Source organism: Tympanuchus pallidicinctus, unplaced genomic scaffold (genome assembly GCF_026119805.1).
Source record: "Tympanuchus pallidicinctus isolate F22 unplaced genomic scaffold, pur_lepc_1.0 scaffold8, whole genome shotgun sequence".
NCBI classification, from domain to species: domain Eukaryota; kingdom Metazoa; phylum Chordata; class Aves; order Galliformes; family Phasianidae; genus Tympanuchus; species Tympanuchus pallidicinctus.
The window spans coordinates 15,523,149-15,549,592 of record NW_026294802.1 but is presented as its reverse complement, the minus strand read 5'-3'; the positions used below and the strand labels follow the sequence as shown (position 1 = coordinate 15,549,592).

The window sequence follows — 26,444 nt, the reverse complement described above, 5'->3', positions numbered from 1 at the left end:
TGTGGGGTCCATGTGCAGCAGTCCATGACTGCGATGTCAATAACAACACAGTATTGATTGCAGATCAGAAAGGCTTTCCTTTCTTTTATTAGGTCAATGAGAATTCCTTAGTAGATCCTAGACTGAAGACCATGTAGCTTTCTACCTACTTGATCCTTGGATAGTAATACTTGGCGAGATATTTTGGTTTTGTGAGAACTCTTGTTCCACCTTTTCCTTTTGGTACTCCTCTATTCTAGAAAGTCTTTAGAGAGAAAATGTGCTGTCTTTTTTTTTTTTCTAGACACGGCTGTTGAGAGTACACAGAGTTTTACAGTGCCCATCTGATGACAGTGGCCTGGTTCATTTTTGGCATTACAGTTTCCTTATTATAAGAGTAGAGAAAAAGTAAGAAGTATGGAAATCTGTCCCTAAATTACCATTTAAAATAAATCTAATTTATTGCTAGAAATTTCCATCTTTGAGAGGGAAGAGAAAGAGGTTTTGGTGGTTTGAGCTCTCTTTCATGGTTTAGGATGTCAGAAGAATTGTAGTGTTGTGTTACAGGCCACTGCTTTGCTAACTCTGCATTTTCTTGGCCCTGTAAACACAGTAAGTAATTCTGTTCTTTGTAAAAATTCCATGTAAATCCTGGGTTGCCAACTGGTTGGTCTGAGCAAAAATGAGAGTGCTCATTAGCTGAGTAGGCTGAAAAAAACACAGGAAACAAGGAAAGGCTTTTTGGAAGATTGCTCCCAAAAGAAGTTAATAGCTTGTTGACTAAGAACCTTCCTCAATCTCAGTGAACAAGGCTCTCTGTAGTCACTTAAATCTCTGCAGTGAACAGTTTGTGCATGTGAAATGTGTTCAATGCAATTCCTAATCCTGTTAGAGCCAGAAGTCTAGAGGACTTGAGTGGCTTTAGAAAGACACTCTTCTCTCTTCATGTCTTTGTTTGAATCTTATCTGCTCCCTGTACAGGAGTACATTAATGTACATCTGAGTGCATTAATGTGCCTTTTTTTCCTCTGGACTGAAGAAATATTAGAACTATGTATGATATCATCGCATAAACAAATGGTAGCAGCACTGGAATTTGCAGTATACTGAAAGTTGACAAGATTCCTAGAAATATGAATCACAATTTACTTCAAATATTGCACACTGTGAAAAGAACCTTGATTATGAGCTTGTCGCTGCTTTTTTTAATTCTATGAGAGAGGTCCTGCATGGCATCAGAAAAAAAAACACACTTTAACAAGAAGGACCAGCAGAGAAATGGTAGTGCAGTTATTCACAGTTTTAAGACTCATGGAAGGAAGAGGCCAATCAAAAAGTATTTTCAGCAGGGATTTCAAAAGAAATGGACAGGGAATGAAGATGGGAAGCAGGAAGGCTTTAAAGCCAATTAAAATTGCTGAAGTGAAGTACAGTGAGGAACTGTATTTGGGCTAGTTAATGAAAAATACATGCATATGCATGTCTGTTGAGAAAGTTAAAATAAAAGCTGGATGTCCTGAATTGTTCTTTGCAGAAATACTTACTGAATTTTCCTTTCAGCACCTAAGAGTCGTCTTCAGAACCGTTTACTCTTTCACCTGGCACATAAGGTACAATGTCCTTTCTTCACTCGTGCTTTGCTTTGTTTTCTTTTCAATTTGGTAATTTGTAATGTGTTCTGGCAATCTGGGCAAATAATTAAAATGTCAGTGTTGGAAGGAGAACAAAGATTTTCTGCAACCACTCTCCTGTAATAAACTGGTGGAGAAAGCAAGTGTAAAAGCCAGATCTTGGAATGGATGCCCTCAGCAAGTATCTACAAAAAGCCTTACCAACCAGCTTCATGCAAGTTGTACATTAAGAACCTGGTGGTATTTTTTATTATGAAGGACCTGAGACTTTGAACAGAATCAGAAATGCATACACCACTGTTTTCATTTTCTTTGAAGTTATCAAAGTTTCCTAATTTGCAGTTGTGCTTAGCAGTTTGAGCAAGAAGGCTCATAAGGTATTTCTGATCCTCATAAGTCATTCACTGTCCAAAAAGTAATCATGTTTATGGCATCAGACTTAATTAAATTTCAACAACAGTTAAATGACTGTTTCAGTTACCACCTGTGGCTGTCTTCCCTTCCATTTGCTTTTGTACCATCCATCCTGTATGATACCCAGCCAGTATTGTGCTACTGGAGAGACTGAGTTTTGGGAGAATAAAATACAAGTCCTGCATGCTAGCTTTGTTGCTAGATTCTCTTCCTTAAATTTCTGTTGGTTTAGAAGAGTAATCGTAAAATGTTTCTACACCGGTACTTAAAAGATGTCCTTGATAAAAAGCACTGGAATAACTGTTTTGAGTAAAATAATTGCTGCATAGCCTCAACTTTATTACTTACACAAGTACAAGCTGATTGTTGAACTCTGTTGCTTTCTTATACCCTAGTGCATTTGTTCTGTGCTCGACAGCAATTTTAAAAATCAGTGCTTTAACAGGAACTTTGAAAGAACGATGAAGGAGAATTTGCTTGTGTTGTAAAGAAGTGTTGTGGAAGTTAGTGCTTGAGTGTTGGCAGGACTTCCATTTTCCTGCTATCCCTGAGAAATAAGATTTCTTTTGTTAACAGAAAAAAAAGTGCCAAATTGAATAGTAAATTAAATCCTGCATTGCAGAATTATATTTGTGAAATAACATAATTGATTAATTAAGCTCTCTTATCCAGCAAGGCACGTGATGTGTAATTGTGTCTGAATCACAACTTAAAGGAAAACTCATGCTTAATTTATCTGTTTACAACTGGTCTGCTTCTTAATGTTTGGCTTTCTTCACTGTTCAAATTAACTTTGAAGTAACATCCAGATGTTAAAAATGAATCACTTGCTGCTTGCCAGCAAGGACAAAACTAATCCAGCATATTAACTTAAAATGTATTTCTCATTGAACTCTTCTGAGAATGTCTCACTTTCTGTTCTAGTTCAGTGATGAGAAGAAACTGATGAGCTCTCACCAAAATCTGCAAGACATTACAGAGGATCAGCTTAGCTTGGCATCTATCCACTACATGCGGTCCCACTACCAAGAAGCTATTGATATCTACAAATGCATTCTTCTTGAAAATCGGTGGGCATTTCTACTCTAAACCTTACTTTGGTGTCCTGATATTGTTGTAATTGAATTACAATTCTGATGATCAGTCTGGTGAGCCTTGCTTTTGATCACTGATTTCTGCTTCACCTGTTATCCTTTCTAAGAAGCGGATCAGCTCTCAGTGGTTATTTAGAAAGCTCTTTGCATTTCTTTAATTATTATGTTTTTTCTATCATATTCTACTTCTTAGTTCATAATTTGAAAAGGAACAAAATGAATTCTTAAGTGGCTGGAAAAGTAGTTTGGTAGAATAGAAATTGCAACCCCATAATACGTAGCTGTCTTTTGGCACTGTCTCTTCTTGAGTGCATTACAGAAAGCTGAGTGTCCTTCATAATGTCCATATGTAATTTAATGCTCGGGAAAGAGTTCTTGAAATTCTAAATCTGTAGAAGCAATCATGGAAAGCTAAGCGAGTAACCTTTGTAACAATTATCTTTTTACTTACTGTTACCACAAATATCTGTCTTATTTCTGTGCCTAGTTCTTCTGTTTTCATAGCTTGCAGTAGCCTGTTTAGTTTTCTTTAATAAATAAATAAATAGTATTTCTAAGATAACAGAACATGTTGAATCTGTTGAAATGTTTTCAAAGTTTTAAATGCATATAAATGTTTTCACACGTATTGCACAGAAAATCCTATTCTGCCAGGACAAAAGTTCTTATTTTCTATGGATTTCCTCAGTGTGAATTACCACATTTTTAAAGACTTGCTAGCCAACCATTTTGTCAGTTATTGTGTTGGAATAGCTGCCATTGAAAAAAACTCATGCATGTCTGTTAATGGATCTGTGCAACTTATATCACGAACTAGAGGTATAAAGATACCTAACAAGTATTTAGAAATCCCAAATTTGATGTGTTTGTTGAAGATATAGGGCTTCATCACTGATTTTAATATTCTGTAATATAACTATCTGTTGGATTGAAATGTTTTCTTAAATGCTCTTTTTTCCTTTCTGCAGGGAGTACTTGGCTCTGAATGTGTATGTGGCTCTATGCTATTATAAACTGGATTACTATGATGTATCACAAGAAGTGCTAGCTGTTTATCTTCAGCAAGTTCCTGACAGCACCATTGCTCTTAACCTCAAGGCTTGTAACCATTTCCGACTGTACAACGGAAAGGCTGCTGAGGTATCTATTTGACAGCCCTTCAGTTTGCCTTCATTTTAGTTCAAGACATCCCTTAGGCATTTCTTTTCCTTGTTATCTTTCGTAGTCAGTTAATCGTGTTGATAATGGCCTAGTACCACATCACTGTGTCCTCTTAGGAGTTTAACCTACTTCAGTGATTCTAGCGCTAAGCCATCTGTACACATGGGTGCACGCACAGTGGTTTTACTGTTTTCCTGGTCCACTTTTGACCTTATGTCTGTGGATTATTCAATTATTGTCATATAAACGTGGGAAGGCACAGCTTTTCCATTGACCCAGCACTGGTGGAGATGTTTCTGTCAGTTCTGGGACAGATATGAACCTCCATTGATGTCTCTGTGCTTTTTTGTGTGTTATTATTAAACTTTTTGAGTATATGTAATTCCAGGCAGAACTCAAGAACTTGACGGACAGTGCCTCATCATCTTTTGAGTTTGGGAAGGAGCTCATTAAACATAATCTGGTAAGTAATGTGCTTCTTGAGTTTCATGGGGTCTGCAGTTGTTTGTAGAACTTTTTTTTGAAGAGTTATGAAAGGGAATATTTTGGGATCTTCAAACATCTGAATCTCTGCTGCCCTATAAGCCCTATTCCAGAAAACTGGCCTGTATAATCAATGTGCCATCAAGTTTATTGCTGGTGCTGTTTTTTTACCCTGGCATTTTCTTTGACAGTGTGAGACTGTATCACGAAAATAATAATGTTGTTGCTTTTAGACAAAAGGCATATTAAAACAATTCATAGCCTGTAAGAATAACCTAGCAAGATATTTTGTAGAGACTAGTCAACTAGGGTAGTATAGAAACAAACCAGAATGCATGACCTTGAACTGTCAACTCAATGTTGTCTACAATTGACTACGATGTCAGTGGAATGAAGATAACTCAGGAAAATGGTCTTTATCAAAACAGTACTTGACAAGCAGTGCATGGGGAAAAGATACCGACACAAGCCAAAATATTTATGCATTCTGCAGTAGAAGAGTCACTGAGTACCTGTTAATGCTCCCTACAATGGTATTATTACTTTGCTGAACAATTGTTAATAGCTATTATTTATCAGGCAGTCATTGATCACAAAACCTAACAGTGATTTCAGATTGGACTTTATAAGTTAAAATTCTTTATTGTGAATGTTGGTCTTTTTGCCAGGAGTCTATTGAGTCAGTATATTAGATTTGTATTTTTTTTTTCTGGAGGAACTGTCATGTAACACTGAATTATAAAGCACTGAATCCTTTATAGATCTAATTGTATTCTAAACAATTCTATAATACTTATCCTATTTTTTTCTCAAATGCATAATCATAAGGAAACTAATTTTGTACTTGTTCTCACTTTTGTTCTGGGCCATATTCTTTAAAACATTTGGTATGTAATGTGCCACAGCTTTCAGCTGCTAAAACCTGAGATCGGTCAATCTCTGCTGATGAATTATGTACTTAAATGTTCTTTAGAACAAAGGTTGTCATACATATAATTTTATTGTTATATTAAAGCAGGAATTACACTAAAGACAGTACTGTTGACCTCTTCTTACTGTTAACATAGGAATTAAAGAATCATAACGAAGATTATAATAAACAGTTATCAATATGCTGCTTTTATTTGCAGGTGGTGTTCCGAGGGGGAGAAGGAGCTTTGCAGGTGCTGCCTCCTCTGGTTGATGTTATTCCTGAGGCAAGACTGAACCTTGTGATTTACTATCTGCGGCAAGGTAAATATGCCTTCCTCTGGCTCTCTCATTGCTTCAGGGATGATTTTTATTTATCTGCTCTCAAATGATCACTCCCAAAAATGCTTTTTATTTTGCAGCACTGTGTAATATATTTCCTTTTCAGTATCTCTGAGAAATAGTGATGTAAACAAATTCCCACAGCTTGTAGAGAAGGGCTGTAATTGTATGCCTTCAAATAAATCTATTTCCACATAGAATTGGAGGTTCTTGGGTTTGTAGAGATGGCTAAACTGGTGAGATAGAAATTGGCTGTGACAATATTATAGGGACTGTGTCAAAAGACCTTGCTGAAGTCAAGCGTGTGCTCCTATTTCCTTATCCATACAAGTAGGTATCCATTGGTTCAGTCGGTATGCTTTGATGTTTGTAACTCTGCATTTGCTGCTCCTGGCAAACATTGTGTCCATTATTATTGTAATCAATATGATTGAAAGCAGTACTAGTATTATTATCAATTATATTATTATTAACAACATTATTGAAGAAGATATGCTTCAACTTGATCTCCACTTATACAGAAGCAAAGCAAATTTGTGTCAGTTAAAAAACAGTCCACTTACTCCTGTGCTGCCAAACTTGCAATAATTTCAGTCAAGTTCCGTTCTTTGTTATTCAAATAACATGCATACTGATAAAGGAGTGCTATAGAGTTAGGATAAAAATGGCTATGTCTTCATTTAAAAATCTGCATAGTGCAGCAGGATCAGTCAAGAACACTCTCAATGATTTGAACCATCTCTCCAAAACTTACAAGGTTTCTGATAAAGGCGTGCTTTGAAGTGGAGAGACTGAAGCACAAATGTGCTTCCCATTTTCTTTTGTTTAAGGTAGTGAGTTTTAGGGTATTGGGCCAGGAATTCCAATTTGAATTTCCTATATTTGTTAGGGAACTTCTTCAGAGCCCAAAGAGCAGAATTCTGTGTTGATGGTCCTCACTGATCAGAAAGCAGGGCTGCTGTAGTTTCTTTCTCTCCTCATGCCCTGCTGACAAACTCACATGGCGATCTTGTCTCTTGCTTTGTGCCAACACCGATGAGCTACACTAGTCAAAGAAGAAAACCCAAAAACCTATTTCTAGTTTTTTTATAAAAAGTGATTGCTTTTGTATAGTGTGTACTGGCTTACTATGTGGCTGCTCTAGGGAATGGGTAGAAAAGCAGAGTTGCTGGTCAGGGATGAATTGGAGCTCGAGATCTCCAATGCATATTGCCTTAAGTCACCCTGGAGTCACCGTGCTGTCTGGATGGTATCTACTGTTCAAAAGGAAGCTTTGTTTGGTAAGGTTTATTCTTATAAGCAGCTGGTATAATGCTGTATTAACAACGTTTTGTCAGTTCAAAGGGCATCTTCATAAGATTTAGGATATTTTCAGTTACTATTTCTCAGGAAGATCCAAAGTTGCCTATTGAATCCAAACTTTACATTTAAACTTCTATGCTAGTGGTGTTTTTGCTTGTTGGAAGTAGGATCAGGTAAGAGGTGCTGGACAGATTTTGAAATATTGATAAGAAATAATGAAGTTTCTCTTCAGAAACATCTTACCTTATCCCGCATATGGAATAAATAAATATGAAAAGAGATACAACAAGAAAGTAATGGATTTATTATCTTGACCTTGTACTGTTGGAAAGTCAGCCACTAGATTATGAACAAGGAACCGAGTCATCTCTAGTAGGAAAACTGTAGTAATAAAGAAGCTATTACTCACACCATGTTTGTTATTCGAGTTCTAGGAAACCATCACCATTCTGATATAAATTCACAGTGATTTATAGGTACCTTTCTCTTCCTGTCTAAATGCTTTATTTCTTCATCTGTGACTATAGGGGAATGTTGTAGAGGATGAGTGATTTGTTCTAATACAACATGCCATGATTTGTCATGCATTCTAACATCTGGTATTTCAGATGATGTGCAGGAAGCTTATAACCTGATTAAAGACTTGGAACCTACAGCTCCACAGGTAATTGGAAAATGATGTCATGGTACATAGACAGGCTATAAATTAGTGTGAATTCTGCCACATACAAAACCGGTATCCTGCAGATAGCTTGCTCCATTCCCACCCTTAAAACTCTCATGTTTTATCCTTTTATCAGTGATAGATTTAAGAGTCATCCATAGAATATTATATATACATACATGAGTACCTAGCACGTTTAGTACTGTACTGCCCAGGGTCGATTGAAAATGCAACTCTTTGTGCAGATTTGATTCTAGGGAGCTGACCATTACTGTATAGATGAAAGCTCTCTTCCAACTACAGCTGCTTGTCACTTCTCCCTCGGTGGTGTTTATCACCATCCCTCAAGATCTGCTAGCTCAGACACTCATGTGGTTTGTCCTGAAGCCATTTCAATAAAAATGAGCCAGGTTCGATTCAACGTGTTAAATAATAGGTCTCTTCTAATCCCATCTCACTTTGGCTGCCATGAGTGAAAACTGAAATATCCCTTGACTGCTACTGTCATTTTCTTCTGTGGCTGTTCCAGCATCTCTAGTCTCTGATTTATTCCTCTTTGCAGTTGAGTTTCCAAAGATCACATAACCGGGCATGCAAGAGACCTTTCACGAGTGTGTGTGAGGGATGGATGGAGAGAGGGAGGGGGGGAAACATTAAAAACAGATCTGGTAATTCTGTGCTGAGGAGTGCCTTCTGCTGTTTCTTTTTGCTTTCTAGTTCTTGCATTTTTCAGTATACTTAATACTTAAGCAGCTATATATGCCCTCCTTAAACAGTTTTATACCAATATTGCTTCTCTGGGCCCTATTTTCTCCCTGCATTTTCCCCATATACAAGCTTATATGTATACCACGATATCACCCACTTGATACATTTTAAATTGAGAATCTTTGTGGATTTTTTTCTCCATTTTCTCATCCACACTCAGAAGGAACTCCCCATTAAGACTGCAAAACTACACATATAGTTCTATAATTCACCTATAGTTCTTATCAAATTTCTTCTTTGTCATGGAGTCTATAGGATTTAATTTTGCATCTGTAGGAGTTGATGTACTGACATGATTACTTAGCATCCTGGCTATTACCATCAGATTGTTTCCTTACATTTTGTTCATCTTTACAGTCCTTTTTTTTTCCTCCTTTCCTTTGTTTATATCTGAGGGATCTATCCAAGTTTATCAGGAGAACCTACTACAACACATTTATAGCTAGAACACTGGATTATAAGATTTAAACAAGACAAATGAATCTGTTACATTCTAAGAAGATCTTGCTCAGTGAGAATAGAACTGCCTGTGTAGCTCAGAGCATAGATTACTCTGTTCTAGTTCCTAATTTCAGTAGAACAGTATGAGCACAAATCTCTTGACATTTTTACCCTGATGAGAAACACTGCCTTTTGGAGCATGGCTGCTGGTGGTGATGGTTAACCTGTGTGTGTGTACTAGGCGTTGGATCCTTGCATTAGTGGAACAATATTGCACTTGATTATTAGCCAAATGGTGGTGAAGAGGGCATAATACTATGTTATGTTATGGTGTAACTTCTGATACATAATCTTCGAATATTAAGTCTTATTAGGAAACTCTCTACTTCTTTGCAGCCCAAATATTTAGCAGAAGTGACTAGCTAACAAGTAGTATAGATTTTTGGGAGGTGACTGTGATGCTGTACCGAAACACTTGCTCTGGTAATAACCAGCTATCAGTTAAACTGGTTTGGGATAGAGTTAACTTTAGAAAGAAAAATATGCACGAGAACACTGTTCTAGGTCTCCTGAAATCTTCACATTGCCTTTTTTGATCCTCTTTACTCTTCTTTTCCAGGAGTATATCCTCAAAGGAGTGGTAAATGCAGCTCTTGGACAAGAAATGGATTCGGTGAGTTAAATCCACAAGGTTCTCCAGCATCTTCAACAGTAGAATATGAACAGATCTGTAGGGACTGGAACGGAGTGAAAGTCATCTCACATTTACATTGCAGGATCTCTGAGTCTCTTCATATTACTCCATACAGTTCTTAAGCCATAATGAATAAACTGCAAGTTTCTGTTACTAGTCCTGAAAGTAAATCAAGCTAAAGCTGACTTCCCTGTCGTGCTTCCAAATTCTGTTTGCTTTTACAGTATTCCAGTGTATCTAGACCTATACAGTGGCATAATTTACCTTTTCTGGTTTTACTTCAACCCCAGTTTGCCTGCATGTTCTTCATTTCGCCTAGTTGAATTTTTTTTCCTTTCCTAGAGAGATCATCTGAAAATTGCTCAGCAGTTCTTCCAGTTGGTGGGTGAATCAGCCAGTGAATGTGGTATGTTTGAAATGCCCTTTCTCTATTATGTAATCCCTCTTATGGTATATGTTTGTATTTCATATCCTCATCTAAATGCTGACCATTAGCTTGACTAGTGGTAGGCATTTTGTTGCTATAATGTGGAAGTTTAATTTATGGCTTAAAATAAAAATCACAAGTTTAAATTAGAAGGCTCAATTTATTCCAAAACTTTGGCCAGAATTCAACTGGAAAAGAGGCTATACTTCAAACTGCCAGTCTTCACTTAGAGATTCCGTAGCAGCTTGTCTTATATTCGTAGTCTTCTTTGTAGAAACAGGACAGCAACATAACTAAATGTCTCTCATGGAAAAAAAAACTGGCAGAAAAGAGCACATAGTTCAAAGTAATTCCTCCTTTTAATGCAAAATAGTGTGGGTTTTGTATCCTCAAATGAATGCTGCACAGAGGACAACAAACTGTAAGAGTTCAACTGAGATAGCAGAAAGCATACACATGAAAATCAAATATGTGGGTTTTTTTACAAATATTAAATGTTTTTAAAATAGATGAGTAAAGTGGAATGCCTGTTTTTAGAAGAGCTTGTAAACCTAAAATAATTTTTTAAACACGATAGGAAGGAGGTAACATATAGCATATTGTTCACATTTAATTTGCAGTAGGGCATTACAAAATAGATGATGCCAGTGAATAAATGTTTCTAAGCAATAAAGAAACCTTGTCTGAAATAAAGTAAATGTGTTTTCTTTATCGGTGAGTAACATAAACCTGTTTATGCTCAGATAATATGAGATGCATAGTGCTGACCAGAGTAGATGGCAGCAGTGGCTGGCATGTTAAAGAAGTTAGAGATTTTATATAGCTAGATAATTAAATAATAGTTCAAATTCTGTTCTGCCTGTGCTAGCCTGGTAAATGGCATAGCATGAAACAGCAGAAAAATTTGGAATGACAACTTTTCTTCTTTCTTAGAAAGAGAGCACACAAATGAACAGGTGATTCCTGAGCAATGCAGAGATTATTACATAGAACTTGATTTGAAATATTATGATCAAAATTCAATTCTGTTATAGTAATCTGAGTATAATCAAATTCAAAATCCATTTGCTAACAAAAACCTCAAGTATTTCTCCAGTACTGAATTTCAAGCAGGGAAGCTACATAACATTTCACTGCAAGTTTTCTGTTTCAAATGAGAAGCAGTAGTGAAAAGGATAAAACAAAGCTCATAAGAACACTTGAAAGAACCTTTTTTCTTCCTAAATAAAGAGTTCATATTCATAATTAATTAGCTGTAGGAGACAAAGACATGTCTAGGTTTGCCAGTGGTATAAAATTACTCATAGCAGGAGCTTCCACAATGATGAAAGCTGTGGAAGAATATATGAAGCTGGGTAGTAATATGCAAATTAAATTTAGCTTTGATAAATGCTAAGTATTATTTATTGGGGATAAGAGCTTTAACTATGTTTTCAAAATTGTAAGAAGCACTAGAAAAAACTGAAGAGACTCTTAGGAACTGATGAGGAAAGAGAGAACAAAATAGAAGTAATTACTGTGTAATTGTACACAGTTGTAGTTCCATTTCTTGAATATTGTCTGCAATTCTGATTCTTGCATTTCCAATCAGTATGGTAGAACAAGAAAGTATACATAAGCCCAACAAGGATAAAAGAAAGGGGACAGATTGTTGAACAAGAGGAGATAAACTGAGAGGATACAGAGCCTGCAAAAGTGATGACTGAGTTTATTACGCTCGTGATACAGAACATTGTAAATCCATAGCAAAGATGTACAGAGAAGAATTAGTTACTCTGCCATCCAAAGCTTAAAGAGCAGTGAAATAAATCATCAGCAAGATAGTTAAAAACAAGCAGCACAAATTGCTTTTTCACATGAGGCAACTTCTTAGGTATCAAATCGTGTAAGAACTAAAAGGTATGAGGAACATCATAAAGGAAAAGTACATCGGCTGTTGCAAAATTTTCGGTTGCAGTTAAGAAGTCTGTCAGAGCAGATTGTTGGAAGTTGGGAAAGGCTTCAAAGGAAGTAGCACTGTTTACCAAATCATATCTTGTATGTGAAATCAGAACATATTCTTTCTATAGCCATGTATTCCTACTACATAAGCTTCCGAACGAGACAGACTTTGGAATCCATCCAATATGATCATTTTTATGATCTTATGTTGCTTAGCATATTAACCATTACGTTGTATATTTTGGTCATTTTTAATATGCTGCCTTTGTCTAGCAGCATTTTGAAATGGAGAACAGAATTCTCACCTGTTTGTACACTTGGGCTTCTAGCCAGCCAGGCTATTCAAGCATGTAAGTCACGCTTCAACGCTTCCCGCTGCCGATCTAGCAAAGAGTTAGAACCACCAGATAGTCTGTTTGAGATCTTCATCAAGTTTCTTAGCTGCTTTGCAGACTACAAAGGAAAAGAAGGTTGTGCTGATTACAGTGAGGAAATCCTGTGCTTTTTCTTTCCTTGGAACTGGATCTGCAAGGCTCTCGACTTTTTGCTTGGGTTATCAAACAGTGCATGTACTGAAGCAAAGATTTGTGGTGAGGCAGGGGTTGGCCTTTTCTCCCATGTAGGACTAGAGGGAATGGCCTGGACATTTGTGCCAGGGGGATTCAAGTCAGGAAACACTAATTCTCCAAAGGAGTGGTCATGCACTGGAATGGGCTGCCCAGAGAGGTGATGGAGTCAACAATCCTGGAGATGTTCAAGGAACGTTTAGATGTTGTACTGAGGAACATGGTTTAGTGGAAAATACTGGTGATAGGTGGGCAGTTGGGCTGGGCTGGATGATCTTAGAGGTCTTTTCCAACCTTGGCAATTTTATGATTTTTTGTGGAATATTTTCTCAAAACAACTTCCTGTGTTTCTGGCTTGCTCTTGTTAACTGTAGAAATTCCATGACTAGATGAAGAGAAAAGCAGTAAAAAGTTAGTTTATGAAGAATACAGTGTTATGTGTTTGCAAGGTCATTTGAAGTCAGCAATTGAATCTGTTATTTTTAATTACATTTGTGACACAGAAATTTGACAAACAGAGCAAGCAGAGTCCTTTCCAGTGTGAGATAAAATTCTTAGATTTATGAGAAATTGTGTAATAGAAGAGGAGTGGGGACATCCAAAAGCAAAAAATCAGGAAGCACTTAAAGCATAGCAGTCAGTACTTGACTGTTAGATACAATAAATAACACCCAGAACAGCAGCTCTGTTTTACTATTTAATAAAGAATTTGTAATCCTGAGTGACTCCTGAAATAGAATTGCCATAATGAAAGGGGATGTAACTAGATTTTTGCAGGTAATTCCCATGCTCTAAGTGATCTAATTGTAGTGTCCCAACTTGATAGAAAACAGAACCAGGATCGTATTTCTGAAATAATTTAAGGAGAAAAATGTGAGAGAGGGATATCAGTGAAAGTAAATGAGCATTAAAATTGTCATTAAATACAGTGTTTGTGGTGCTGAACATAAGTCTTACCAACTACCATATTTACACTGCCGACACAATGGAGAATAGCACCCCATTTGTTTTCTGTGGTCCTCTTATGACCAAGGCAGGCACCTCTGCTGTTAAGTGGAAAGAAGGAAGTATTTCATCTGGGCTTGGTGTAGTCTTTTACTTGTTTGGGTTTTGTTTGTTTTTTTTTCATTACAAGTATATGGGGTATAGTGTGCTGGGATAATAGAATTTCTTGCCACAGTGTGGATATGAGACTAGATACTAAAACTTAGACATCTCCCATACATGGGGAAAAAAATGCATGGTTCTATTAACTCCTTATTAGTGGAAAATATATTTGCAGTTCTAAGTCTTTCAATGTTCATTTGCATTTTCTTGGATTTTATTTAAATTACTGAGATTTTGAGCCTCAAAAATTGAGTGTGACAGGAAAAAGTGGATTCTTGAGTTACTTTCATTCTCATTACAAAGAGAAAAAAATTAGAGAGGCACTGAGAAAAAAGTGTTTATCTTAATGTTCTGTCCAGGCATATATTTATCACAGTGTTTATGCCTGCACGTGAAAAAGGGCTGATAAGTTTATGGGCCAATTTCTGCTGCCAGATGAACACTGTTTAAATAACTGAATGATTTCCTTAAATTGGAGAACTGAAGGATGTCGTTCAGCCATCACTGATAGGGATTACCATCTCTTTATGGAAATGACAAGACATGCAAGCCCAGTATCTCCTCGTGCAACAAGATAAAAAATAAGAATATTTTGTTTTCCTTTGCAATACATTTTGAGATCTTCTGTAATGCTTTCTAGCAATAATTAGTACCTTACCTCAGAAAGCAAAATTTACAGTGGAATTCTAGTGGAATGCTACGCGTAGTGCTGTCTTGCAGTCAAAGTATTGTTCTTCAGATACAATTTTCTAGTGTGGATGGATTGATGATAACTTACCTAAAAGAGCAATTACTTCAGGGCTGTTGGTAATCTTAGGATTTTAGTTTCTGTCACTTCACCAACCACTACAGAACAGCACGCTTCTCTAACGACCTTGGAATATTGCCTTCGTGGCTGCTACTTGGATCCATCCATCTCTGACCACTTGCTACTGGCTGAGTCTAAGGAAAAAAAAATTGTTCTAGTAAACTCTTAAAAAAAGATCCTACTGGCACTCATTTGCGCTTATCTGCCCAGCTTATTTATGATATTATCACTTGTGAGCAATGTAGTAACCCAACTGTGTGAAAAATAACATTCTTGCTGTATTTTAACTTGTGCATGTATCGAAACTTTTTGGTAATGTTCTTGGTGTCTGAAGTTTGCTCTCTTACTGGAACTAAAATCAGAATATATAGAGCTGCTTTGTCTGGGATAACTGAAGAGTGTAATTCTAAAGCAAAAGAGTATGAGGTCAGAATAACAAACTCAGATCAAAAGTTGTTTCCTAAAAGTAAGAATAATTCGTAGTAAAACAATGCTGCGTGGATTTTGTCATGGAAAAAGTCCTATTACTTAAGCAATTTATTTCTGTAGAATGTGCTTTTGAATACAATCTGTGATAGTTATTGTATGCTGTAGAGAAAGTTGACAAGATGATCTAATAGCTTTTCTAACCTCCAGTGTACTGCTTTGCCTGAAAAGGCAAGTTACATTATTTTTAGAAGTTAGTTGCTTTCATAGCTGCCAGCAATCTTGGCAGCGACCTCCATTACCACGTAATTTTTAAATTCTACTAATGTGTGTTTCTCTTTTGAATTTCAGATACCATTCCAGGGAGACAGTGCATGGCCTCCTGCTTCTTTCTTCTTAGACAGTTTGCTAATGTCCTGATTTACCTCAACTCAGTCAAGGTTAGTATTATTATGTAGCACTGGTAGTACTATAATACATAGAATCACTACCTATGGAATTATGCTATACTGTATAAGACAGAAGAAGATGCAGAAACATAATAGAAACACAGGAACAACAGTGCTACATAGTTGGTCAATACAGGAAATGGATCCAAATGTATGAGAGCAGTTCATAAGGTAGCATTGTGCAGCATGGTGGACAAGATGGTTTCAACCTACAATTTAACCAATATCAGACTTTCTGGTGGCATCAAAAGAGAAGAGAAAGTTAGCTATTAACTATCTAACTAAGAATTAAACAAAATATTAACTAATTGCAATTAACTAATTTGTATCAGTGTGGAATTAAAAAACGAATGTTTGTTTAAATATTTATCAAATGAGTGATGGAGATTTTTGTCACTAGTTAACTTGGAACGCAAGTATGATGAGCATGAGTGTGTAAGGAAGATAAGACAAGAAGGATCGTGGAAGTAATAAAGCTTGAATTTTAAAGAGAAAGCAGTCACTGATGGGTTAAGATAGGGCAGTGTTACCAAAGCAGAAAGCTAAGAGTGCTATTTTTACAGAAGCAATTTGAGTGGCATCCTATAGGTAGTATTGCATTTTTCAAAGTGAGAGGAATTTACAGTTACCAAAATGCAATGCTGTCACATCTCTTGCATTCAATGGATTGAAATGACTGTAACTTACAGTTATTTACTTATAAATCAGATGTGAGGATCCAGAGATAGGTTGTAGTCTGATCATAGAATCACAGAATGGCCTGGGTTGAAAAGGACCACAGTGATCATCCAGTTTCAACCCCCTGCTATGTGCAGGGTCTCCAACCAGCAGACCAGGCTGCCCAGAGCCACATCCAGCCTGGCCTTGAATGCCTCCAGGGATGGAGCATCCACAACCTCCTTGGGCAACCTGTTCCAGTGCATCACCACCTCTGAGTGAAAAACTTCCTCCTCATATCTAACCTAAACCTTCCCTGTCTCAATTTAAAAGCATTCCCCCTTGTCCTATCACAATTCATTCTTGTAAACGGCCATTCTCGCTCCTGTTTATATGTTCCCTTCAAGTATTGGAAGGCCACAATGAGATCTCCCCAGATTGCAGTCTTGTTCCAGTGATTGTATACAAGAGTAGTAAGAAATCTGTATTTGATAAGAAGAGGAATGAGAATCTGAAAAGAAGCAATGTGGGAAATGCACTAGATGGGAAGAGAGCTATGATGTTCTAAGGGAGGGGAGACCTAAGGAATATGTGTATGGTTGTAATCATGCCAAAGCATGGGTGAAGTATGACAGAAGTGTGATGTTTTTAAACTATAACAGGGGAGAGGTCAATGAGGAAATCCCAAGTGGCTGTAGCAAGTGGAATGGCTCCACTATAGTGGGATGAAAAGATACCTATTACCCTAAATTGAAGTGTGTATTTAATTGAAGAAAAGGAGCAGTAGAAACTATCAGTGAGATTTGCTTAACTTAGGCCATCTAAGAGTTAGATTTCTAGTTGAAACTGATCATCTTGTGTCAGCATATAGCCAATATGGACATATGACAACTTCTTATAGTTATCTTAAACGGAATGAGTCACCACAAAGATATGCACAGCTCTTTAACAACTAGTTCTAACCTGGAAAGGCCAAAGTTAAATGAGATTAATCATCACTGACAGTGTATACTGGAAAGCTTAGAAAAGAGAGTATACTAGCATCTGGGGAAGCAAAAGGAGTAATCATTAATATTGGAAAGTAAAGCGTGGTTAGCATTTGTAAAGGAAAGTGTCAGAAGTGAGCAAGACACTCAACAGAAATTAAGAGGGTGAAAGTGGGCAATAGGGCAATGAATGGATAGGACAAAGTCATGAGATAAGAGAAGTACTAAACTGAGGGCATTTGGTGAGGCAGTTCTGTTTGTGAGGGTATAAAGGAAAATGGTATAGAAAAGGTTGGAAAGAAAGTCTGAAGGGTAAAAAAAGGAAGAACAAAATATTCAGTGTTTTTGGTGTTTTTTTTTTGTTTTTTTTAAATTAGCTGTTCTACTGAAAGTATGAAAACTACTGTTACGTGTTATATGTAAGTGGATCTTTGTTTGCAACTGAACTTTTCCATTCATAATAGTAGTTTGCCAGAATCAATCATCAGAGAAGAAGAGTGTACAGCAGTATATTCTACATACAGGAAACAGTGTTGTCCATGCCTATTTTTAACCACATACCTGTTTTGAAACATTTTTAGGCAAAGATAACCTTTCTTAGCATTCCTTCAGTTTTCACGATTGTAAAGTGAATGTGTTATAAGAATTAAACAAAATATTAAGCTAGAAAAGAAAGGTCAATAGAAAAACAATTGATGCATTTAGTTGCATGGTGGTATACAGTTTACTCTTATTTGAAATATTTGGGACCCTCCCTTCTGCAATACAGAAAGAAAAGTAATTCAGGGAATTCTTAGAAATTGAAATACTGTCTGAAGAGATTTAGAAGATAGGTATTATTTGCTATAGAAATGTAAGAAACTGAAATTAGTCATAATGAAGATTGGTAAGAAACCAAAGTGATACAAAATGAAGATTAGAATAAACCAGGTAGGTTTGAAACCTATATTTGATCTGTATTGAAAACAATATATGGCTTGCTGGAATTACAGTAAACTCACAACATCTTTTCAAAGCAAATTAATTTTGTCCCTTAAAGCATATGGTTTATCAAACTTATTGTCATGGCTCATCCTTGAGTTGCAAGGTTTTGGAAGGGTTTATAGGTTGTATCAAAATGATCAAGCCTAGTAAAAAATGTATCTGTTAAGTTCTTGGAAGGGTTTATAGATACTGGCACTCAGGCATAATGGTGCTGATAAAAAGCAAGGACTAAGGACAGATGCCTTCTGCCTACTACTGCTTTCCTTGCACGGTCCATTTGAGGGTAGATGATACTCAACAGTTCTAGCAGAATCTAGCCACTGGTCAGATTTAGTTAGGCCATGGGAATGCAAGTAGTTCTTGTACCATTTTACAGAGCAGGATTAGGTGGCTTTTCAGTCACCTTTTTGTTTTCTTATTGACAGAAATAAACTTCAGTACAATCTCTGCTACTCTTTATGTAGAGCTGTGCACTCTCTGAAGACATGTTTGCATCACAGTTATGGGAAATACCACCTTCATCTATGATTGATTAAAAAACCTTAAGGCATGAGAGTGTCTCAAAGGACACTTATTATAAATGTATGACCAGCTGCTCTGGGAATGACGTAGCACTGAAGATCATCTGAGAAGACAAGATAATTCAAGCTCAGCCGAGTTCTGGCCACAACGAATGCTTCGTTGTTCAGCTGAGTATCTGAGCGCCTCACTGGAATAAATGTCACTCAGAGCACAGTTTAATACAAAGACTGAAAGCCAGTAAAAAGACCACAAAAGAGTGAAGTCCAATGACTGAAAAAAAACCAAAACCATGTAGCTGCCCTGAATATCTTGCAAAACGGGTCCATTTCTACTAGTCTTGTTTTTGCAGCAGTTCTGGTCTCTGGCATTAATACAGCCAAGATAGAATGACAGTTTTTGAGTTTGGTTACTGACAGAGCTTCTTTTCAGTTTTAATTCAAAAATACAATGGAGGGTATTTGAACAGAAGGAGCTATTCATGCAGTAAAACCAGCATCTAGCTTACCAGCTTTGCTTAACCTGAGACTTGTGCTGATTCACACAAAACTATCATTGAGGAAAAATACAGTGAAGTGTTGTAATTCTCATTTGGTGAAACCAGTTAATTCATCCTAAGGGTACTGAAATGTTTGCACAGACTTAGTTTGAGATTCCCCCAATTGGTTCATCCTCGTGCGTTCACAGAGCTTGCTGTATTTGCCAGCTCCTTTGGACCTTAGCATAGATTATTTAGGTGAAAGCTAGACATCTGGCAACTGCTGACAACTTCTCACCTCTTCTCTCAAGGTGGTGGCTAGATCTATGTGGGTGGGCTCGGTCTTTGTGACTGCTTGTGACAGGGAAGGGATGAGGCTCCTCAAGCATCTCTACATAAAGACAGAAGACAGAGAGCCCTGGCAAAGGGTCTTGTCCCTTGCTTTACATATCTTTATACAGTCCTAGCTATGCTTTTCACTTCCTCCTCACTCTTAATGAGGGAGCAAACCAAAGTTAGCTAATCTTCCTAATATACTGTTTCTCTTATAGATGCTATATAAGGAAAAACATTATTTTTCCAACAATTTGCTTTTGTGTACCCAGAAAGCTTTCCTTGTGATAACCATGGACACCAGATAAACCATCCGCATTTTTTCCTAGGTTCTTTCACAAGCACTGTACCTCTGCTTGGCAGAGATCCTCAGTCTCATTCCTGCTTGTTGCTATGGTATTGTGATCCAGTTTACCTGTATCAGATCTGCCTGTGAGGCAGTGTGGTGACAGTACCGAATGCAGAATATCCTCAGCTAACTTTGGTCATTTTAATTATACTTTAATCTGGACATCTGACTATGATCAAATCTAAGCTCTTTGGGTCAAATCCAAACATCAGGCTAATCTGTATCTAGAAATTTATTTCCTGCTTTGGCCTATGCAGTGTTTCAGAAGAGATGCAGCCAGATGAACCTGATCTCTCATTAACCAAGTGTGTCCTGTCTGATATCACAGGAGAGAACAGCTTAGTACTGCACTAAGAGAAGGGTTCCCTGTAAGCAAGTCTTGAGCTTAGGAAAGCCCTATTACAACGTATGCTCTCTGGCTACAGCCTGGCACGGCATCTCCACCTCTTTCATGTGATCCAGTGTTTCAGATTAGTATCTGTCACATAACCAGATCCACAGGATGTCTTGTTGAACTTCTTGAGTAGTCTTGGAAAAACAAACTGTTCATCTCCTTAAGCCTTTAGGGAGTCAGCTACTTATTTAGTGCTCTCGTGGTGAAGTAAGTGTTTGGGAGGTGAAAGAGACCATGGCAGAACAGCATGTCTTCACATGACCGAAGTGAAAATTACGCCCATAAAAGCTGCCACTGCAATTTAGAGCATGGAGTATTTTCCAGATATCTCATGGTTAATACTGTGGAATGTTCCGGCTGTGTTTGTAGTCACAAATATAGGATGGAAATCCAGTCCATAATTTTCTACCCACTGCTTATAAATGTCGTATGTTCATAATGTGGGTTTTTCTTTTATCCTTCCTGTTGTTCTTGATTGTTGTTGACTCAGAGTTGGGGTGGGATGTTATTTTTAATCTTATTACGCCATTTGAGTTTTTTTCTTTCTTTCTGTGTGGCTTTTTTTTACCAGAGTTACTTTTACAATGATGACACTTTTAACTTCAACTACGCCCAAGCCAAAGCTTCCATGGGCCTTTTTAGTGAAGCTGAAGAGGTATGTTTTTACTTTCTTTAAAAAATGACAATAGCAATGTTTCCCTCGTACTCCTGTTTTCTTCCTTTTTTTCTTCTTTTTTTTTTCCATCTACACCTTCATTTTGGTTGCCAGTAATTAGACTGTGTGGAACATTCGTAAAGGAACTGAAACTCACAGTGAACACTGTTCAAAAAAGATTATCTTGCTAATCTTGTAATACGAGGTGTATGGAGAGTCATGCAGCTTGTGGTGCGTCACAGGAGTGCTTGCAGCTCTCTCTAATTGATCAAAGAATGCCTTCTTAATTAGATTTCCTACACTTTGTCTGGGATCTCAGGCAGTCCTATTGTTCCCGACAAGAGCGTTCTGAGTAAAAGACACTGTATAGTTAAGAGCTGCTAGGTGTCCCTAGAAATTTGTGTTTAAAAAAAAAAAAAGCATGCAACAACAAAAAACACATTTTCTTCCTTGGGGAGATGTGGGAGGAGAAGAGGAAGTGCTCACTATCTTATTCAGCAGCATCCAGATACAGCTGGAAGAGATTAACTTCTACACAGAGCATTTTTTTTTGTCTATGTGCAGTAGAAACTTAATTACAGCAAAAATATGCAGAAGCAAATAGCTATTATGAAAATGGAAGCTATGTTTTCCACAAGGCTATCAGAATACAAACCAGAAAAAAATAAAACAAATAGTCTGGAGTGGAGGTTTAGCTTTGTTTTGTTTTTTGGTTTTCTCCTTTCTAATTTTTTCTAACTCTTTGAGTCTCTTCGCAACAGAGCTCTTTATTTCTGTGGCACTCACAATTTCAGTACATATTACATCTGTTCCTTTAAAGATTTTTATTTTTTTTTTTGCCAGAAGCATCCCGAGTATAGTCCCAGATACACCTGCAAAAAGGCATACATAGTTGTCGGGTTTTTTTTCTGTGCATAAAGCCGGAGTACATTTCAAAATGCATCACTTCTCCCACTCATACCCCTTTAGATGCAGAATGTAATAAGCCTGTGTTTGCATGTAAGTAAGTTACAAAAGACTAATGTTTTGCCTCAGAACCTTACTGAAAGCAAAAGGGTAAGAAAAGGCTTCTTGCTCACCTAAAATGAACTCTGACACATATGGGGAAGAAAGACTCATATATATATAGTGAAACTTCTGGTATTTCAGGATGATGCTAATTAAATTGCATGCATTGCTTTCTAAACAAACAAGTTCCAAATACTTTTTCCCACAGGCCCAGTGTTCCTTTGTGCTCTCTGAGTTTCATGGCCACTTATTGGCACTTGTTCAGAGTAGTCCACACCCTCTGCACAGCTTGGCATTTCGAAGCTGCAGCAGTCCCTTGATAAGCATTGCACTATTTCAGTCCTCCACCTACCCAACATAGCAATATGCCGCTGTACTACAGTTGCAAACTCAGTCTTCTCATGAAGCCATTGTTGCATGGCTTAAGCCTTACCTGCATGTTGAAACTAGGCAGGTCTGCTTTGTGTTTGTTTAAAAGTACGTGCATATATATAATCTTTTATTTTCCTTCTTCCTGCAGGTGTTCCTTTTGATCCAGAGTGAGAAGATAAAGAATGATTTTGTTTACCTTAGCTGGCTGGCTCGCTGCTGTGAGTCACTTTACTCTCAACAGAATACAGATCCTCCTCTATTGCATCAGTCTTGGCAATCCACTTTCCTAATTGAATGTAATGTTGTAGGTGGATTCAGGACTTTAAAAGTGAAAAGCTGTGCACTCATTATAGTGTGGGTGGTTATTGCACCTTTCATATGTCTGGCTTCGCTAAGCAGTTACAGCTTCAATGCTGTTATGGTTCTGTCCATGCAGTTTTGTCCTAACCAGCAAACATTTTTCTTCTCAATTGTCTACTCAGTTGCTTGAGTGAGGATTTCCTGTCTTGAAAGACTGCATTAAAACTTTAAAATGTTCAGAGTAAAACATAAAATAGGAGCAGCAATACTGGGTCAGACACAAGGGTCTGTACAATTCCATGTACTCCCATGGCTAAGGGAATTCATGCTTGTTCAGTAGACTGTTCATCCTTTTGATTTTGTGCTACAGTAGTTCTTTGACATACCTCTGGAAGTGCAGTACTCTGAATACACAAACTTTTCTACAAGAGGTAGAATTAACACTATAATATCAATTATAAATTTTGTGGCAATTTCATAAAAGTTGCTATTTATTCTCAGGTGTGCCTCAGCATTCTGAACTCCTCCTGAAGTTTCAGTAGAGGTGCTATATTCTTCATAACTATCTTAAATTTTTCATTTTTCATTCCAAACAGCTTCTAGAATTTTTTGCATAAGGAACTGTTCATTGATGAGTATACTGATCTTTTTTTGTCAAGTTTATAAATTACTATTATATCCTTCTGGATAAAAGCTGAAAGGAAATTACAGGGCATTCTAATTCATTTATGTCAGAGCATGATTAGGTCTTGAGTCATACACAATTCAATCCTGAAATATCTCCAAAGGAAAGAAAGCACTGAAGATGCATCTTTTTTTGGAAGCTAGACAATAAGTTTTTTTGTTTGAGGTTGTTGCTCCATTTACATCAAATTCTTCCTGAAGAGGAGGTAAAAAGCCATTGAATGAGCACAGTAGTCCATTTCTCCAGGTAGATGGGTTTGTATGTGGAAATTAGGTCCTGGCTGTTTGCTGTTGCCTATGTTATCCAGAGCTGATGAAACTTTATACTGCTTCCTAAATAAGAACATCCTGTGTTTTTATATTGGCTGCTTATTGTTGATGATTCCTGCTCATTCTACTGCAACATATGTATTGGCACAGTGGGAACAAATATGAAAAGCTGAACAGTCCCTCTTTTGAAAAAGCATTGAGAGCTCTCCATGTACAAGCAACCATCTACTCTGTGAGTAGCTGATGGGACACAAAAAAGAAAGAAATACTTCCTTTTCTTTTCTCCTAGTACTCGAATGTGTCCAGAAGTAACAATGTAAGCCTCACATTAACAGCGTGGTCCTTATCTTCATAAAACCAATTTTTAGAATTCTGTATATTCAAATGTGCTAATAGACATTTTCACTGGCTGAGATGGAAGATTTGGTTTCTTTTGTTTCAAATTGTGTATGAACAGCTTGAAAGCCAATGAAAATTCCCAGTCATAAATTAAGATTTAAAACTAGGATGAGATCTCAGGAATTTGGACTCTTTTTTTTTCTAGTAGATCATAATGACACATTTTATTATGCCTGTAGGATATAGGAGCTTTTATTTTATTCTATCAGTCCTTTGGTTTTCCGTGAACCGTGGGAATTCATTGTTTAGATTGAGGTGGGCACCAATTATCAAAGACCTTATTTCAGCACGTTAAAATCTTTAAGTGCATAAGAACACAAAATACTAAATTTCAACATCTAAATTGATTGCCCAGTTAATTGTCCTGCATAAAAACCTTCTATAATACTTTGTTTTATTGCTTATTCACTTCTGAAATCATATGAGCTGTGCTTGTTGCCATACCTGTGAAATACAAAGTGAGATGTATACTCCATAATTATTAATGTTCTCTGATGAATTGCTGTTATCACTAGGAAGGGAAAGGATAAGGATGCATTTCTCTTCCCAACTTCATGCTTACAGGGCAAGGAATGCATTTACATTGACAATGAAATTCAGAAACATTTATTCCACCTTTGCACTGAGTATTGTGCATGGCAGGTTCTTTTAATGATCCCAAGTTTTTGTCATTATTACAGATATTATGAATAAGAAACCACAGTTGGCCTGGAAGCTCTATCTGAAGATGGAGACCTCAGCAGAATCCTTTAACCTATTGCAGCTCATTGCAAATGATTGCTACAAAGTGAGTCTTCTTTAAAAAAAAAAGCTGGATCAGAGCTTTTCCATGATTCTGCATCTGGATGCTTTGGAATTTAGTGTACAGCATGTTAATTAGGCAATTGCATTAACAACCTTTTTTTTTTTTTTTTTTTTTAATTAATTCTTCTCATCTTTGTCATTAGTACTGAACTTCCACTTATAACAGGGGTATGGTTATTAATGTAGATAAATTGGCAAGGCTTAGTCAGCATTTTAACCTATGGGTCTTCTTGGTAGATAATCCAATAACTAAAATACCAGCAAACTACTGCATGATCTGTTGATAACAATAGTTTATTCCACACTTTATAGTTCATAAAATGCTGTGTTAGTAGTGAAGAGAACATGGGAAGCTGATTACAGTTCTGTCTCAATTCCTAATATCTAATTCTTCAGATGGTGTTTCTACACAAGGAGACTTAGCTTGGATTCAAGTTTGATCCTGTTCTGCAAAATGTGTAATAGAAAATGTGAGCTTTGTCTGCAGGATGAATGTAGAGATGTAAGGACCTGCTGGTTTGAGAGGGTTGTAAATGATGCCATAGAAGAAAGAAAAAATGATCTGTGATTGGAAAACAGAATAGTTCACTGCTTTCAGGCAGATGTGAGAAAAGCAGAACGGGTGCAATTCTTGAAGAATTTGTTCAATGAAGACTCCTAATTTAAGTGAGTGAACAAGAGTTAGTTGCTGTTAGTGTAGGCTTATTAGAAAAACAGTGACCAAACTTGGCGTCATGGAGGACAGTGAACTGAGTCTTGTTGAAAACCTTTAAAAAATTCTCAGTTCAACCAAGCTTTCCAAAGAGCAGCAAATATAAATACCTGCATGCTCTCTATAACATTCTTTTTTGCTATTTCATTTGACAAAGTAACATTTCTCAAAATCCTAAACAACTCATAACTGTAAATCAGAAAATCAACTTTGTGGTCTTGTAAGCGTTCCTCTAAAACGAAAAGGATACTCTCTAAGTATTTCATTCACCATAGAATGGCTTAGATAGGGACCTTAATGATCATCTTGTTCCAACCTAGCTGTGCTAGTTGTGGGCAGGGCTGCCACCCACCAGCTCAGGCTGCCCAGGACACCATCCAGCCTGGCCTTGAATGCTTCCAGGGATGGGACACCTTCAGCTTCTCTGGGCAGCTTGTGCCAGTGCCTTGCCACTCTGAGTAAAGAATTTCTGCCTAACTCCTAACCTAAATCTCCCCTCTTTTAGTTAAAAGCCATTGCCCCTTGTCCTATCACTATCAGACCATGTAAAAAGTCAGTCTCCCTCCTGCTTCTAAGCTCCCCTCAAGTACTGCAAAGCCGCAGTGAGGTTCTATGGATCCTTCTCTTCTCCAGGCTAAGTAAGCCATCTTCCTCAACCTTTCTTCATGTGATGTTCTAACCTTCTGAGCATCAGCAGTTTGCACTTGGCCTTGTGGTATGGAACCTTGTCAAAGATCAAGACAGGGATACGTCAGTTCCCTTCTTTTGTCTACCAGTGCTGTCACTCCATCGTAGAAGGCCACCAGATTAGTTAGGCACAGAGTGCTCTTTTTTTGCTCAAGCAGGTGGCTGTCACCTCTGGTATTTCCCCTGGCTGCAATTTATCAAAGCAAGCTGAAAATCATATCTTACGTAAAATTTGTCTCTAGGCTAT

General features: G+C 37.2%; 1 protein-coding gene across 1 annotated transcript in view; it reads left to right on the top strand.

The window, feature by feature from the left end:
- The window catches only part of IFT56 (intraflagellar transport 56), a 45,928-nt gene that overhangs the window by 15,344 nt on the left and 4,140 nt on the right, over positions 1 to 26,444 (top strand). Inside the window, exons 5-16 of the mRNA XM_052668378.1 lie at positions 1,540 to 1,589; positions 2,949 to 3,094; positions 4,087 to 4,258; positions 4,668 to 4,742; positions 5,893 to 5,995; positions 7,924 to 7,979; positions 9,808 to 9,861; positions 10,225 to 10,288; positions 15,509 to 15,597; positions 20,878 to 20,961; positions 22,490 to 22,559; positions 24,675 to 24,781. Of these exons, the coding sequence (XP_052524338.1) occupies positions 1,540 to 1,589; positions 2,949 to 3,094; positions 4,087 to 4,258; positions 4,668 to 4,742; positions 5,893 to 5,995; positions 7,924 to 7,979; positions 9,808 to 9,861; positions 10,225 to 10,288; positions 15,509 to 15,597; positions 20,878 to 20,961; positions 22,490 to 22,559; positions 24,675 to 24,781 (1,070 nt within the window). The remainder of the gene's footprint in view (positions 1 to 1,539; positions 1,590 to 2,948; positions 3,095 to 4,086; positions 4,259 to 4,667; positions 4,743 to 5,892; positions 5,996 to 7,923; positions 7,980 to 9,807; positions 9,862 to 10,224; positions 10,289 to 15,508; positions 15,598 to 20,877; positions 20,962 to 22,489; positions 22,560 to 24,674; positions 24,782 to 26,444) is intronic.